At 41.2% G+C, this 17,159-nt stretch overlaps 1 protein-coding gene across 1 annotated transcript in view; it reads left to right on the top strand.

The window, feature by feature from the left end:
• LOC112228031 (cadherin-12-like) overlaps positions 1–17,159 on the top strand; it is a 207,040-nt gene that overhangs the window by 125,300 nt on the left and 64,581 nt on the right. The window contains exons 3-5 of the mRNA XM_024393152.2: positions 5,547–5,841; positions 8,456–8,575; positions 15,836–16,003. Of these exons, the coding sequence (XP_024248920.1) occupies positions 5,547–5,841; positions 8,456–8,575; positions 15,836–16,003 (583 nt within the window). The remainder of the gene's footprint in view (positions 1–5,546; positions 5,842–8,455; positions 8,576–15,835; positions 16,004–17,159) is intronic.

The raw sequence follows: 17,159 nt of genomic DNA, 5'->3' as shown, positions 1-17,159 counted from the left end.
CTCTCCTTCTCCGTGGCCGATGTGAGTAAGACATTTAAACGTGTTAACGCTTGCAAGGCTGCCGGCCCAGACGGCTTCTCAAGCCGTGTCCTCAGAGCATGCGCAGACCAGCTGGCTGGTGTGTTTACGGACATTTTCAATCGATCCCTATCCCAGTCTTCAAGATGGCCACCATTGTTCCTGCACCCAAGAAGGCAAAGGTAACTGAACTAAATGACTATCGCCCCATAGCACCCACTTCTGTCATCAAATCAAATCAAATGTATTTATATAGCCCTTCGTACATCAGCTGATATCTCAAAATGTTGTACAGAAACCCAGGCTAAAACCCCAAACAGCAAGCAATGCAGGTGTAAAAGCACGGTGGCTAGGAAAAACTCCCTAGAAAGGCCAAAACCTAGGAAGAAACCTAGAGAGGAACCAGGCTATGTGGGGTGGCCAGTCCTCTTCTGGCTGTACCTGGTGGAGATTATAACAGAACATGGCCAAGATGTTCAAATGTTCATAAATGACCAGCATGGTCAAATAATAATAATCACAGGCAGAACAGTTGAAACTGGAGCAGCAGCACGGCCAGGTGGACTGGGGACAGCAAGGAGTCATCATGCCATGTAGTCCTGAGGCATGGTCCTAGGCCTCAGGTCCTCCGCGAGAGAGAGAGAAAGAAAGAGAGAAAGAGAGAATTAGAGAGAGCACACTTAAATTCACACAGGACACCGGATAGGACAGGAGAAGTACTCCAGATAAAAACAAACTGACCCTAGCCCCCCGACACATAAACTACTGCAGCATAAATACTGGAAGCGGAGTCATCATGAAGTACTTTGAGAGGCTAGTCAAGGATCATATCACCTCCACCTGTTCATTGACTAGAGCTTAGCATTCAACACCATAGTACACTCCAAGCTCATCATTAAGCTTGAGGCCCTGGGTCTCAACCCCGCCCTGTTCAATTGGGTCATGGACTTCCTGATGGGCCGCCCTCAGGTGGTGAAGGTAGGACACAAAATCTCCACTTCGCTGATCCTCAACACTTGGTTGCCACAAGGGTGCGTGCTCAGCCCTCTCCTGTACTCACTGTTTACCCATGACTGCGTGACCAGGCATGCCTCCAACTCAATAATCAAGTTTGCAGACGTCACAACAGTAGTAGGCTTGATTACCAACAACGACGAGACAGCCTACAGAGAGGAGTTGAGGGCACTCGGAGTGTGGTGTCAGGAAAGCAACCTCTCACTCAACGTCAACGGGCTGTATCACCGGCTGGTACGGCAAATGCACCGCTCACAATTGCAAGACTCTCCATAGGGTGGTGGGCAAACTACTTGCCCTCCAGGACACCAACACCTCCCGATGTCACAGAAAGGCTAAAATGATCATCAAGGACAACAACCACCCAAGCCACTGCCTGTTCACCCCACTACCATCCAGAAGGAGAGGTCAGTACAAGTGCATCAAAGCTCAGACCAAGATACCTGAAAACAGCTTCTATCTCAAGGCCATCCTACTGTTAAACAGCCATCCCTAACACAGAAAGGATGTTGCCTACATGCAGACTTGAAATCATTGGCCACTTTAATAAATGGATCACTAGTCACTTTAATAATGCCAATCTAACAATGTTTACATATCTTGCATAACTCATCTCGTATGTATATATTGTATTTTATACCATCTACTGCAACTGTCTATGCCGCTCTGTCATTGCGCATCCATATATTTACATGTATACATTCTTGATTAATTCCTTTACTTAGATTTGTGTGTATTGGGAAGTTGTTGTGGAATTGTTAGATTACATGTTAGATATTGCTTCACTGTCAGAACTAGAAGCACAAGCATTTTGCTACACTTGCAATAACATCTGCCAACCATGTGTATGTGACCAAAACAATTTGATTTGGAAAGTATTTACATATTTTGTTACGTTACAACGCTATTCTAAAATTGATTACATACTTTTATCCACTCAACAATCTACACCCTTTAATGACACAGTGAAAACCGTTTTTTAAGAAATGTTTGCAAATGTATTAAAAATAAAAACAGAAATACCTTATTTACATATTTACCTTATTTACAAGTATTTACAAGTATTCAGACCCTTTGCTATGAGACTCGAAATTGAGCTCTGGTGCGTCCTGTTTCAATTGATCATCCTTGAGAGGTTTCTACAACTTGATTGGAGTACACCTGTGGTAAATTCAATTTATTGGACATGACTTGGAAAGGCATACTCCTGTCTATATAAGGTTCCACAGTTGACAGTGCATGTCAGAGCAAACACTGGCCATGAGGTCGAAGGAATTTTCCGTAGAACTACAAGACAGGATTGTGTCAAGGCACAGATCTGGAGAAGGGTACCAAAAAATGTCTGCAGCATTGAAGTTCCCCAACAACACAGTGGCCTCCATCGTTCTTAAATTGAAGTAGTTTGGAACCCACAAAACCTTTCCTAGAGCTAGCTGCCCGGCCAAACTAAGAAATCGAGGCAGAAAGGCCTTGGTCAGGGAGGTGACCAAGAACCTGATGGTCACTCTGAAAGAGCTACGCGGTTCCTTCCAGAAGCACAACTATCTCTGCAGCACTCCACCAATCAGGCCTTTATGGTAGAGTGGCAAGACAGAAGCCACCCCTCAGTAAAAAAGCACATAACAGCCCACTTGGAGTTTGGCAAAAGGCACCTAAAGAAACAAGATTCTCTGGTCTCTGATGAAACCAAGATTGAACTCTTTCGCCTGAATGCCAAGCATCACATTTGAAGGAAACCTAGTACCATCACACCAGTAAAGCATGGTGGTGGTGGCAGCATCATGCTGTTGGAAGGTTTTTCAGTGGCAGGGACTGGGAGACTAGTCAGGATTGAGGAAAGATGAACGAGCAAATGAAAACCTGCTTCAGAACGCTCAGGAACTCAGACTGGGGTGAAGGTTCTCCTGCCAACAGGACAACGACCCTAAGTAGACAGCCAAGACAACGCAGGAGTGGCTTTGGGATGAGTCTTTGAATGTCCTTGAGTGGCCCAGCCAGAGCCCGGACTTACTTGAACCCGATTGGAAATCTCTGGAGAGACCTGAAAATAGCTCCCCATCCAACCTTATTATTTCAGTAAAAAAATGTTATACATTTGCACAATATATACATTTTTAATCCATTTTAGAATAAGGCTGTAACGTAACAAAATGTGGAAAAAGTCAAGGGGTCTGATTTACTTTCCAAATGCACTGTATATAGGGGTGGCTTGTAGCCTAGTGGTTAGTGCGTTGGGCCAGTAACCACAAGGTTGCTAGATTGAATCCCAGAGCTGACAAGGTAAAAAATCTGTCATTCAACCCCTGAACAAGGCAGTTAACCCACTGTCCCTAGGCAGTCATTTTAAATAATAATTTGTTCTTAACTGACTTGCCTCGTTAAATAATGGTAAAATAAATATAGGAATTTCTAATGCTCCCTGACCGTCTGGCATTAATTTAGGTGATTATTAGCAAGATGGATAAGGTTAAGTAATGGTATAAATGTAGGTCCATTATCATTTCTACAGTTTCGAATTTGGTTTCAATCCTTTTAAAGTGTATTGAGCTTATTTTTGTTTGTTTTTTACTCAAACGACCCATGTGCCGGGTGGTATGGGTTGGATAGTTCTTCCTTACAAAATACATTTTTTTCTAACTGTACTGTACAACAAATCAACAAAAACTATCTTTCTGCAGTGCTTAAAAGCTTTAATCCTCTAGTCTGTTGGGCTCTGGAGTATGTGGCATGTTAAATAAGTGTACTTGCCTGCCTCCTCATTAATGACTGTCTTTGTATAATTGATTATCATTGTTTGCCTAATGGAAATTTTTATTTGTATCATTTAACATTTGGCTTCTAATTAATGTGGGGAATGGGCCTATTATTTTTTGGGTGTTTGTATTTATTTTTCAACTTTAACTGTGCAGTTATGAATCAATTTGCAGGGTCTGAAAAAAGAATGTCACTCCTGGGGTTTCTGTATTGGATAAGCTGGATTGTGCATTAAATAAACTATCATACGCTATACTTACTTATACTAAATGAATCACAATCCAGTCAGTCTCCACTTTGGGACATCAATTGATTTACTTATGAGCATTAAAAACTTCACTGTACAGCAGACTAGTACAAAAACAGGTACAATGAGAGGGAGGGGCAGGTAGATAGCTTACGTAGTAGAACATATTTAGCTATTGAAGGGCACAACACTTAGATAATATGAGGAACAGATATGTGTATTGGGCAAGCCTCGGCTTGCATGGAGTTGGACTCCATGCAAGTACCTGTGTGGTACCTGTGTGGTAAAAACAAATCCCTCTTCTGGGACTTATTGTTGGCTCCTGAGAACTACAGTACATCTTGCTTGAGGAAAACATGTGGTCCATGTCGGGTCACATTGGCCATCATTTCTGCGTTAACATTGTTGGTTTGATGTCCTGTACAGGGAAAAAACACTTCCATGCCAACAGGTGTCTTGCACGTGGCCAAAGAAAAGCCTTCTGACATGGTGCTACTCTGTGTCCCAAATGGAACCATATTCCGTTCATGTAGGGAATAGGGTACCATTTGGGATGGAAACATAGCAATCGTACAAAGAGAAGCTGCACTGTGAAGTGGTGAAAGAACTGGGTCAAGCCAGTTCATATGCCCCCAGGCCTACCTGTCAGACTAAATCAGATTTTGCAGATATGGATATTTTTGTTTTTACTTAAAGGGATACTTCAGTTTTTTGTTGTTGCAATGAGGTCCTTTATCTACTTCACCAGGGTCAGATATGCCTCTGTGTCCAGTATGAACAAAGTTAGAGGTATTGTAGTTTCGCGAACCAATGCTAATGTAACCGATGTGAAATTGCTAGCTAGTTAGCGGTGGTGCGCGCTAATAGCGTTTCAATTGGTGACGTCACTTGCTCGGAGTCCTTGAAGTAGTTGTTCCCCTTGCTCTGCAAGGGCCTTGGCTTTTGTGGCGCAATGGGTAACGATCCTTCGAGCGTGGCTGTTGTCGATGTGTGCAGAGGGTCCTGGTCCGAGCCCAGGTAGGGGCGAGGTGAGGGACGGAAGCTATACTGTTACACTAACTAGCATTAGCGCAATGACTGGAAGTCTATGAGTATCTGCCAACAAGCTATCCCTTTAAGGAAAACATGCACATGCTAAAGCAGAGCATTGAGAGCATTATTACACTTGTAATGTGAGCATAAAACCATCTTCGAGCAGACACATTTAGAAGAAAAGGTACCTGTGTGCTGGATATACCTATTGTTGGGAGTGCAGTCATGTAGATTATATGCACATCCCAAATCCTAGAGCTGGGGCAAAAAAATATGCTGCTTTGTATATACTGTTTGTGGTTCTAGGAGCACATATCCTACTATGTAGGGTTTTTTCATTGTATTCTGTAGGTGCAGTCAGTCCCATCGACTCGCTTCATGAACTGCTTTTACTTGAAACTGTTCTCCCCCAGTGGTCTCTTTGAATCATTAGCAGTATCATTGTTTGGACTGAACCTGTCCTTTTCCTCTTGTCTTGCAGCTGCACACTGATCTGGATAAGGGCGAGAGCGAGGTGAAGTACACTCTCATGGGAGAAGGGGCCGGCTCCATTTTCACCATTGACGCAACGACCGGGGACATCCATGCCTTAAGAAGCCTTGACAGGGAGGTGAAGCCTTATTACACCCTCCGCGCGCAGGCTGTCGATATCGACACCAACAGGCCCCTGGAGCCCGAATCCGAGTTTGTAATCAAGGTCCAGGACATCAACGACAATGAGCCAAAGTTTCTAGAAGGGCCATACACAGCCAGTGTCCCTGAGATGTCACCTGTAGGTAAGAAGAAATATCACCAAAGACTTTGTTGGTCCCCTGCTTCTACATCTGCATTGCTTGCTGTTTGGGGTTTTAGGCTGGGTTTCTGTATAGCACTTTCTGACATCAGCTGATGTAAAAAAGGGCTTTATAAATACATTTGATTGATTGATAGTGCTCTACTTTTCTCTGGTCAAAAGTAGTGCACTATGTAAGGAATAGGGTAGAATTTGGAATGCCGGCATAATTTTAAAAAATGCTTAAATTACCTGCAAACTTTACATAACAAAATAGATGCATTTCTCAGAATTGAAAAACTATCACATAGAGTTTTAAATCGAGACAGAGTACACAAATATATTATAAGACAGGGAGTGTTATAGCCACAGATCGAACAAGAGGGAAGAAAACAGATCAACAGATTTTGACTTTTTAGCAAGCGAGCCAGTTATGCCCAAAGTGCATGAGTACATTGCGGATCGAGGCTCATCTTTATGCTCTCTACCTCAGGGAAGGGAGCTCAAGGTAATTCACTCAGATTCGCTCCTCTTCTTCTGAATAGCAATGGAGCCCTGGTGAAGAGAACAGCATATTAGATATCTCCAAACGCTGAATGGAGCAAGGTACAGTCAATGTACAATGTAATGTTTCAAATCACCATGGTCCCTTTCAAGTTGATCTAAAACATGGCCCAGTCTTCTACTCCATGTAGGTAAACAGAGCTGGAAGGCAGTGTGTGTGTGTGTGTGTGTGTGTGTGTGTGTGTGTGTGTGTGTGTGTGTGTGTGTGTGTGTGTGTGTGTGTGTGTGTGTGTGTGTGTGTGTGTGTGTGTGTGTGTGTGTGTGTGGATGTGTGTGTGGGTGTGTGTTCCGAATCAGGGGCAGGAATGTAGGACCTGCCGGTGAAAAGACTGTGTCCTTTATATGAGGGATTGAGCAGGAGGGCTGTAATGGTTTGGGAATGATATTTATTTTCAGATGATTCTGCAGAGTGTGTGTGTGATAAATGGTTCAATACGGCATTGATGGAGTGTGTACCTGAGAAAAATAGGAATCACTTCTAATTACATTAATAAAATGTATGGAACTGATAATGCTTCCTTGGGCAAATGGGTGTGGATTCAAAAGACCAATTTTGATGAGTACTGTATTTTTATTTCAAAGAACTTCAAGGAACTGGAATGAGACAAGTTAAAAGTGGTGTTATAAGGGCACAAGGCGAGACCCAAATGCAGACACAGGAGGCAGATGGTTGAGCTCCGATATTTATTATGACAGAAGGGATAGGAAAAAGGCAGGTCGGGTACAGGTGAGAGTTCATAAACCAGGTCAGAGTCCAAACAGTACCAGGCGATAGGCAGGCTTGTGTCAGGACAGGCAGGGGTTCAGACAGGTGGGCTCAGAGTCAGGACAGGCAAGGGTCAAAACCAGGAGGGAAAGAAAAGAGAGACTGGGAAAGCAGGAGCTGAGAAACAAAAACGCTGGTTGACTTGACAAACAAGACGAACTGGCACAGAGAGACAGGAAACACAGGGGTAAATACTCAGGGGAAAACAAGCGACACCTGGAGGGGGTGGAGACAAGCACAAGGACAGGTGAAACAGATCAGGACGTGACAGGTGTATAGTTTGTTTAGCTATTATTAACCCATTTTAAACAATGGACTTGTATTTAAAAGCTTTATGGAACTGGAGCTGTTTATAAAAGGATTGTATCACTAAAAAGCACAAGCAAAAGCATTAATACAGTACGTGCTGATAAACCAGTACAAAGTAACTACCTATAGTAATTAAAGTGTAAATTACCAGCATCTCAGCTCCATTATACCCGGATGCGTGGTGCAGGACTTTGTTAGGAAGGATTAACACTAATCTCTCTCACCTAATGTTTTCATACAATTGTTATCATCTGCTCATAGCGCAAATCCTGTTTAATGGAGCCTTGCTAAAACCAACTAAGAGATTAACATGTGTCAATGGCCATTTGTGGCTGTAGCTTCCCTTGGATGTCCACCTAGCATAATGTACAGTACCAGCCTGTACACATGGACTAAAAAAGACATATCTCATTTAGCCACAGTAGTGATTTCATTGAGCATGTAGATAGAATAATTTCCAATTGGATTGAATGGTAGATATACATGCTTCTGTAGAGTCAGTGGATTAATGCAATGCTGTTTTAGATTCAAGCTACAGTTATTAACTCTGTTCCTGGTACTGCAGGAAGTTTGAATGGCTGCCATCTTGTTTCCTATTCCTGCTGTGGATGGCTCTTTGTTTCCTTAATGCTTGCGATGTCTAATGAATGAGTATCTTTTGGCTAAACATCCACTTGCATAGTTCTGCAAATGTATATTTCACATAGTTAATAATTCAACGTTCCAATATTGCACATTTATCTTCTATCGTATCCTCCTCAGACTTTAGCCTCTGTGGCTCTGTCCCAAATGGCTCCCTATTCCCTACATAGGGCATTACTTTTGACCTGAGGCCTGGTCAAAATTAGTGCACATTTTAGGGAATAGAATGCCATTTGTGATGCATTCATGGTGGCACAAGCCGCTAAGCCGTATGGAAAAAAAAACCTTACAAAATGACTCCATCTGAATGATGCAAATGTATGCGTTTGTTTCACAGGGACTTATGTGATGCAGGTGACAGCCACAGATGCAGATGACCCTACCTATGGAAACAGTGCCAGAGTGGTCTACAGCATCCTCCATGGCCAGCCATACTTCTCCGTGGATCCCAAGACTGGTAAATAAGATGGGCAACATCAGTCAAAAATGTATCTTATTTGGTACTTTTTGTCAATGTTGAATTCTGTTATGTTTATAGATCGTTTGAAATAACAAAAAGGCGGGACACCTGTCTGTCTAAACAATAGCTTATTTATGTAATGACGTGGCCCTTTCTGGGTGTAGATCGTGGCTTCCCCTCTCTCCTACACCGAGGTTCTGTTATCTCAGGTTGTGAATTCCTGGCGGAGACTCTCTCCCCCTGGCCATGCAGAAAGAGAGAATAAGGAGAGAGAACAAGTGATTTCACTTGGCCGAACTCCTAAATCCCCAAAATGGGAGAATTAAACTATATGTCCAGTTGTGAGAATGTGGGAAGGGTCCGTGGATACTTAAGGTACGGTATGATGAGTGGGTCTCATTTGGTGACCTCATGGAGGACAGGAAACACGTATAACTATATCTCTGAATGTGTACATTTCTCAATTGTGGGGTTTGCATCTAATTATTGTATAAAATGAATGAGTAATGTGAAACTATTTGTAAAATTATGTAATGGGACGTTAACCTTCAGAATGAGATGATTGTATTCCCTGTAAAGTTTAACTAAGTCATTGGCCCCCGTGAGTCCAGACATGATCAGGCGTCATGGAACCGCCCTTTTCTAGTGTTACGAATAAAACACCCTCCTGAGGAAATCCTCTTAAGACTAAGCAAACCCCCAGCGTGAGCTGTGGTTGCAATGGTTGAGTACCAAGACTAGAAAACTATACCACGTAGAGTCAGTTGGCTACACGGGTGGAAAAGGCTCAACTCTGAGACTATCGATCCCTACAGAATAAGAGCAAATCTTAGATACTAATTACTAGTCTGCAGTTTGAAATTATGTAAACCTGGGATGCGAATACTGACAACCGCTGAAACATCTACTCTAAGAACATTGGACGCCTGATGGATCCATTACAACAGACACTGTCAGGAGCCGCCGATAGAGCTACCACCATGAGTAACCAAAGTCTCTCTGATGAACTGACTCTCCAGCAGACGGACCGATGATTCCAACAGAGAAGACAACAACGACATATGGGCATAAATATATTAATTGCAATTACTCCCGAATGAGCGAGGGTTCATGTGCAAAGGATTAGCATTTCAATTAATATAACTTTACACTGTGTGTAGTGATCCATTTTGTCTTTCCCGCTCCTTTATCGGTCCACACCCCCTTTTCTTTGTATACCAAGCCGTCATATCGGTTCAGCCCACTAAGGGATCTTCCTTATCATTGTTAGTAACCAATACCTACTGTTTGTTTGTTATGCATTTCTGTGATCATTTAGTTAGTTAGTAAATAAATTATTAAGCCAATTGGTGTATGGATGACTCATAGTTTAGCCTGAGTTCGTGCAAATAACCAACCATTTACAACGTTTGGAATGAGACTGACGTAAGGTAAAGAATAATTAATTAATAGAAGACGAATTGATCAGATATTAAAATATCTGAGGAGTTGTATTCTGAAAAATATAACTTTGTAATCTGTAGATTTTCCGTGGTTCCCCGACTTCCTAGTTAATTACAGTTGCATGATTAGTTTAATCATGTAATAAATATTACAGAGAATGTATTAGATAAAATAACAGTCTTCACCTTTAATGATACTAAAGACACTTCATAAAAGATGAATGCCAAGTTCTGTAGATGTGAAAGTGTAATAGACGGGCAGATATTCTAACTTTCTAACATTAGTATGGACAAGGTGTTGTCTTCAACTTAATTACACATTATCGATCCGAATAAACAAATGAGCGAAATATCTTGATTTGATTACAGGGCAATGGATTAGAAACAGTGACACGCTATAACTTCCATTTCCTAACTGTGGACTGATAAGGTTCTCTATCATTGCTATACTTCTTTGGAAAAGCAGGAAAAACAATCAATAATAGCGCCTACAAATTACTTTTCACATACCTCAATACTAGGAAATTGGGATTAGGCCGGTTAGTGTATGGCAGCAGTTAAATTCTGTAGCTAGTATAGTCATATAATTAAATGTGTGCAGTGCTCACAGCTTTGTCCTCTGTAAAAGTCTAAATTTAAACTAGAAAAGGGCATTTCCTGAAGAAAATGTGTGTGCTTGCTTGTCTTGAAGGAATTATGGTGTGCAATAGTAGTGGTAGTGACTGCAAACATAATGGTAGTGGTTCTAGATCTATGCCAGTGTCAAGGGATCAGCACCTCTTTGACCCTGCCCATCATGCGTGTCCAGGAGCCAACTGGGGCCAGCGAGCATCAGTCTTATAATAGACAGCTAACTGTCAAGAACCCTACAACACTCTAACCCATATGTATTTGCTGTAGTCTACTGTTCGATACAGTATCTACTTCTATTAATGTGTCAAAGTCAAATTGTCTGTGTTATAATTTAGATGTGTATTATGTATTTTAATCTGAAAACAATTGAAATAAAAATGTATGTATGTCACTGGAGAAAAACAGTATCCTCAAGATTCTTGGTTGAACTATCTGTTATTGTCTAAAAAGTTTTTGAATCTCCCGCTTTTAACGCCCCTTCTCCAAAATAGCGGATTTAATCAGCACACTGATGTGGTCCACATTCATATTGATTTCATAAACTGAAACGACCGGGAGCCGAGTCAAGTCTTTTAAAGAATGGCACTTGTGCTTCTTCCAATACTTTGCTCTGGACTGCTCTCTTTCTCAAAAGCTCTCTCTTTGTTGTTTCAGAAGAACTTGTTTACTGTTCAACATCTGATTAGCAGGGGGGGGGAGTGTTTTTATCCCACTCCGGGTGGAACAAGGAACTACTGTATGTAATAAAAATACTTGTTAAAAAATTTGCAAGAGAAATATATCGCTATTACTGGTCTTAGACTTCGCTTTAAAATAGCTGTATCCCAGTCAGAGAGTTTTGGTGAGGGGCATTATAAACAGTGAGCGTTTCATAGCAGCAAGGTTTGGAGTGATGGGATGCAGCCGGGTTCATTACAAGTTGTTTTTTTGTGAAAATGTTTACTTTACTTTAGCAGTCAAAGGTTTAAACACAGCTGAGCTGCATCTGTTTTCTGTCCTCCCTCCTCCGTCCTTTCGATTCCTCTCAGCCCTCAGTTGGAACAGGATGGAAACCGATTATTATTAGTCATTTTTTGTCTTCTGAGTGAACCTAGACATATTTCTGCTCTCGGTTTCACATGGCCATATTCTTATCCCGATATTGGAAATCCTTAGGGCCTGCAGCAATACTCAATCAGATAAGTGGTTATGTGGTGTGAAAGTCTGTTTTTGTGTGTGTGTCTATCGCCGTGGTTGCCGAGGAAGTTAGCTGGAGTGTGAAGAGAGACAGTGTCCCTGAAATCTCATGAGCCACTTCAGAATGTTAATGCAGGCATTATGGTGTGGAACTGGCGGGCAGGAGGGTTCATGGTTTACTACCAGCTCTCTCAAACTCCTGATCAACAGCAAATACGGACACTCTCCTTTTTTCTCCTCATATGCCACTTGGCTTTTTATATCTGAGCTCTGAGCAAATGATGCAATGGGTTATAAAAAAATATATAAAAAAATGTCCAGGTCAAGCCGTTGACCCTGTTAGATTGAAGGGGATCCTTTGTATGACACCCATGTCATGAAGACTGCTCTTCCCTCCAGAGTCCATTGCTCCAAAGGACCATGGGACGTCTCATTGGCCTTCATACCATGATGCATTTGGCTGATCCAGAGCGGTAGACCCTTAAATGCTTTCAGCAAGTACATCAAATAACAACAAGTATATTGGATTTCAGTAGTTGGTGCTTTCAGCAAGCACACCTAAAAATCATTCCAGTAACTGTATTTTGCACGTGGAACGAAAAAGATACTATACCATGGATAAAATGCAATAGATGGTATTTTTTACACTGATACAACATAGAGCAGATTATATTTTAATGCTCAAATAGAGATTACCATTAAAAAAGTTAGAACCTTTAGCACAATGTCCACAATGGTAACACAGTTCAAAATGGGCTGTGGATGGATCACGTTAACCATTTCCAATGTGATATCACAGGGAGAAAGGGAATAAGGAGAATCACAGATCATGTCTTTCCGCCCAAGAGAGTATACAAAACACGCGCTGCGACTGTATTTCCAACCTGATGGCGAAAAAACTGTTAAAACAGATGTTTGCCATGCTGAAGCTGCCTCTACAGCCAAACATACATCAATGCAGCCGAACAAACAAGAAGGAGAGAGGGAAAAGAAAAGCGGGGGAAGGAATCACATGCCTAAATCACCATATACTTCACAGCATCCTCCCTCCCTGCTAGAGCGTGAATCCCCTAAACAGGATATGATTGTCAAAAAACATCATCATTTGATTGTTGCACACGCAGAACACAGGATCTTAGGTTCAAATGTGACATCTGTCCTTTTCATGTGACTGATGGGGGAATACGAGAAAAGTAAACTTACATCTTGCCCCCTTTACATATCTTCTATCACTCCGACATCTTCCAACCTGACCTGGCCATTACTCTGCTGTATATTTGCTCTGATCTCAGGGTCCCTCAAAGCCTCACTAAGTTCAGTATTGAACGTCAAGTGTCTCCAGTATTTCTATCTCATCAGAGTGCGAATTACACCATGACATTTGGGGGGTTCTATTGAGTGCATGAACTTACGTCATTTAAAAGATAAAAATGAATTACCTTTTAATGTGTCATGAACACGACCAGTCATATATTTTAATCTGATAGCCAAACAAATCACTTCACAAAGTAGGCTACCTGTGCATGTTCGTCCACTCCAAAATTATCCCATCAAATAAACTGCATGTACACTCGCTCCATTTGATGAATGGAAATAGACATCTGTTTACAAAACACCAGAAAATGTGCATAATGACATTCAGCGATTGCCATTGATAAGGCCCACATTCATTGATGTTGTTGATTGTTGACGAATTGACCTTTTTTGTAGACTGAAAAGTTGGCACACCTGAAATGGGTCTGAATCTGTCCTGGAAAAAACAGGATGGTCACTCTAACACACACGGTGAACTTACTAGACCAGGCTACAATGTGTATTACCATGAACTTCAAATAGGCCTACCAATAGCCAGTGATGTAGTGGTAAAAAAAAATAGGTGGTTAAACACCGATTGCAGGTTAAAGTGAAAAAAGTCATACTCCCTATACTTTTAATGCATTTTTCTAAAAAAGGTGGGTTAACAGCGTTTACTTGCATTTACCCTCGACTAGGCCTACACCACTGCCGGTAGCCTACCCTCTCAACCGAGACAATTTTTCACACATGAACACACGCAGAACAGGTAGCCTACATTCAATATAATACAGAACATGAGTTGAATCAAAACATGTTTCACACCCTAGTTCATGAGTTGTCCATATTCATAAGTTAATGCTTGGTGTCTTCACAGATCATGTGACATAAAACAAAGCCTTTCTTTCCTTACATTAATGACGTTTACGACAGTGTTATTTGTAATTATTAAGCATTTAACAATTTAATTTGAATATTTAACTTAAACCCGGTATGAACCATGGATCTTTGAGATCTTGGAAAATGCACTGTAAGTGTAAATATGCCTATGTAAAACATTTTGCTGTGGAAACAGTTCTCATGGGCACACAAATCCAAAATAATGTAGGCCTATGCCATTGCAAAATTGAATGCTTCTAACTGAAAGTTAACCTCTTTTAACAAGAAGAGTCACCTTATAGTCAGTCTATCACAGTGCCATCTCTTATGTCACCAAAGCCCCATACACAACCCACCACTCCGACCTGTATGCTCTCGTTGTCTAGCCCTTGCTCCATATTCGTCGCCTGACCCACTGACTCCAGGTCATCCACAAGTCTTTGCTAGGTAAAACCCCGCCTTATCTCAGCTTACTGGTTACCATAGCAGCACTCACCCACAGCACGCGCTCCAGCAGATATATTTCACTGGTCACCCCCAAAGCCAATTCCTCCTTCGGCTGCCTTTCCTTCCAGTTCTCTGCTGCCAATGACTGGAACGAATTGCAAAAATCACTGAAGTTGGAGACTTATATCTCCCTCAATAACTTTAAACATCAGCTATCCGAGCAGCTAACCGATCGCTGCAGCTGTACACAGCCCATCTCTAAATTGCCCATCCAATCTATCTACCTCATCCCCATATTGTTTTTATTTACTTTTTTGCTCTTTTGCACACCAGTATCTCTACTTGCACATCATCATCTGCAAATCTATCACTACAGTGTTAATTTGCTAAATTGTAATTACTTCGCCACTATGGCCTATTTATTTCCTTACCTCCTCACGCCATTTGCATACACTATCTTGGCCAGGTCGCAGCTGTAAATGAGAACTTGTTCTCAACTGGCCTACCTGGTTAAATAAAGGTGAAATAAAAATATATTAATAAATAAATAAAACTGTTATTAACATATAGCCTACTTGTTGGATGTGCATTGGTGTCTAGCTGTAGGTTATCCAGGAAAGAAAAGAAATATTGATAGAAAATAATAAAGCAGATTAAACTACTTGTGGCCATGGAGAACACCTGAAAAACAAAGCAATTAGCACTCTGAAACAGCTGACTGACAAAAGCAAACAATAATTAATCAACAGATAAATCGAATGCATTGGAATAAAGGCATAAGCTATTTTTATCAAGGATGCATGGCAAACAAATGACGGAAATTAGGAAGTACGAAGGAAAATCTATGCATAAAGGAGCTCAGCTGAGGCCAAAATTCAGCACCTCTGTGTGGATAGCACCGCCACATAGAAATAAATAGTTGAACCATGACAGAGGTGGGGGTGTTTGCTATATTTTAATATTTACCACTGTAAAACATATTTCCCACTATATTTTAAGAAAACAGAGAATGGTTAAAATAGCAGTATTTAGAATCACCCCCTCTCCCCCAAAGATTGACTTCATTTAGGGAGCTAACCTCTCATTCAAGGGAGCTGAGCACCACCTGGCTCCCCCTTAATTCACACCTTGACTTCAGGTACATTAATGCACCTTTAAGTGAAGCCTCTTTCTAAAGGGGGGTGCTACTACCCAGGTCATTTGTACATTTGAACCCTCTAGCAGAAAAAGGGGTCATCGAGCAGCAGCGCCTTAACACTCAACTTGTCCCATCTCTATTATCATGTCTCCACCTATCCCCTATCCCCTACAGCTTATGTGACATTAAAGTAAAATGCCTAGATATCAGCCGTTTTGACATGTTCTAATGATACCATGTTGTCGTTAGGTATAATAAGGACGGCCTTGCCGAACATGGACCGCGAGGTGAAGGAGCAGTACCAGGTGCTTATCCAGGCGAAGGATATGGGAGGTCAGCTGGGAGGTCTGGCCGGGACCACCACCATCAACATCACCCTCAGCGACGTCAACGACAACCCACCAAGGTTCTCCAAAAGTAAGAGAGAGTGAGGAAGAGATTCAAATAGGGGCCTGTTTGCACACACCAATTGAGGGAGGGAGGGAGTTGTTATTCTGTTGGTGTTGATGTGTATGAAGTTTGCTTTACATTTTTACATTTCGGTTTCATATTCATAATATCGGTTTTAATATTGCCATTTCATATCATGATTGAATAATTGATTATAATGCTGATGCCCAAAGGACATGTGTCTATGTTCTTTATATTTTTTCACTATATATTATTTATTTTATAGCTTAGTACCTTCCCACATACAATTAAACATACTTAGAAATGTACCTTTCATTAATTAGTTCTTCATTATTTAAAGGGAAATTATCCATTTTCAGTTGCAGTGTTATTTAACTCAAGACAGAGTCAGCATGGGATCTGATGCCTGTAATAACATTTCTGGAATTAAGTATATACTTTAAGATTCCAAACAAGTCATTTAAATTAAATAGTTAATCAGTGCACAAGTAAGAAACTGGAGGCAGGCCAAACATGCGGATTGTGTTATTGTGGAAGATTTTGTATTTTATTCATTTATTGATCCATGAACATCCAAAGTCTGCATTTTTGAACAACATGGATCAATTCAACAAGTTTAAAAATGCATATTTATGAATAAAGCCTATAAGCATACATACATACGTACGTACATACATACATACAGTTGAAGTCAAAAGTTTACATACACCTTAGCCAAATACATTTAAACTCAGTTTTTCACAATTCCTGACATTTAATCCTAGTAACAATTCCCTATTTTAGGTCAGTTAGGATCAACACTTTATTTTAACGTGAAATGTCAGAATAATAGTGCAGGGAATGATTTATTTCAGCTTTTATTTCTTTCATCCCATTCCCAGTGGGTCAGAAGTTTACATACACTCAATTAGTATTTGGTAGCATTGCCTTTAAATCGTTTAACATGGGTCAAAGGTTTCAGGTAGCCTTCCACACGCTTCCCACAATAAGTTGAGTGAATGTTGGCCCATTCCTCCTGACAGAGCTGGTGTAACTGAGTCAGGTATGTAAGGCCTCCTTGCTCGCACACGCTTTTTCAGTTCTGCCCACACATTTTCTATGGAATTGAGGTCAGGACTTTGTGATGGCTTCTCCAATACCTTGACTTTGTTGTCCTTAAGCA

This window comes from Oncorhynchus tshawytscha, linkage group LG29 (genome assembly GCF_018296145.1).
Source record: "Oncorhynchus tshawytscha isolate Ot180627B linkage group LG29, Otsh_v2.0, whole genome shotgun sequence".
Lineage (NCBI taxonomy): Eukaryota > Metazoa > Chordata > Actinopteri > Salmoniformes > Salmonidae > Oncorhynchus > Oncorhynchus tshawytscha.
The sequence above is the reverse complement of the archived record's forward strand: the minus strand, read 5'-3'. Positions and strand labels throughout refer to the sequence as shown.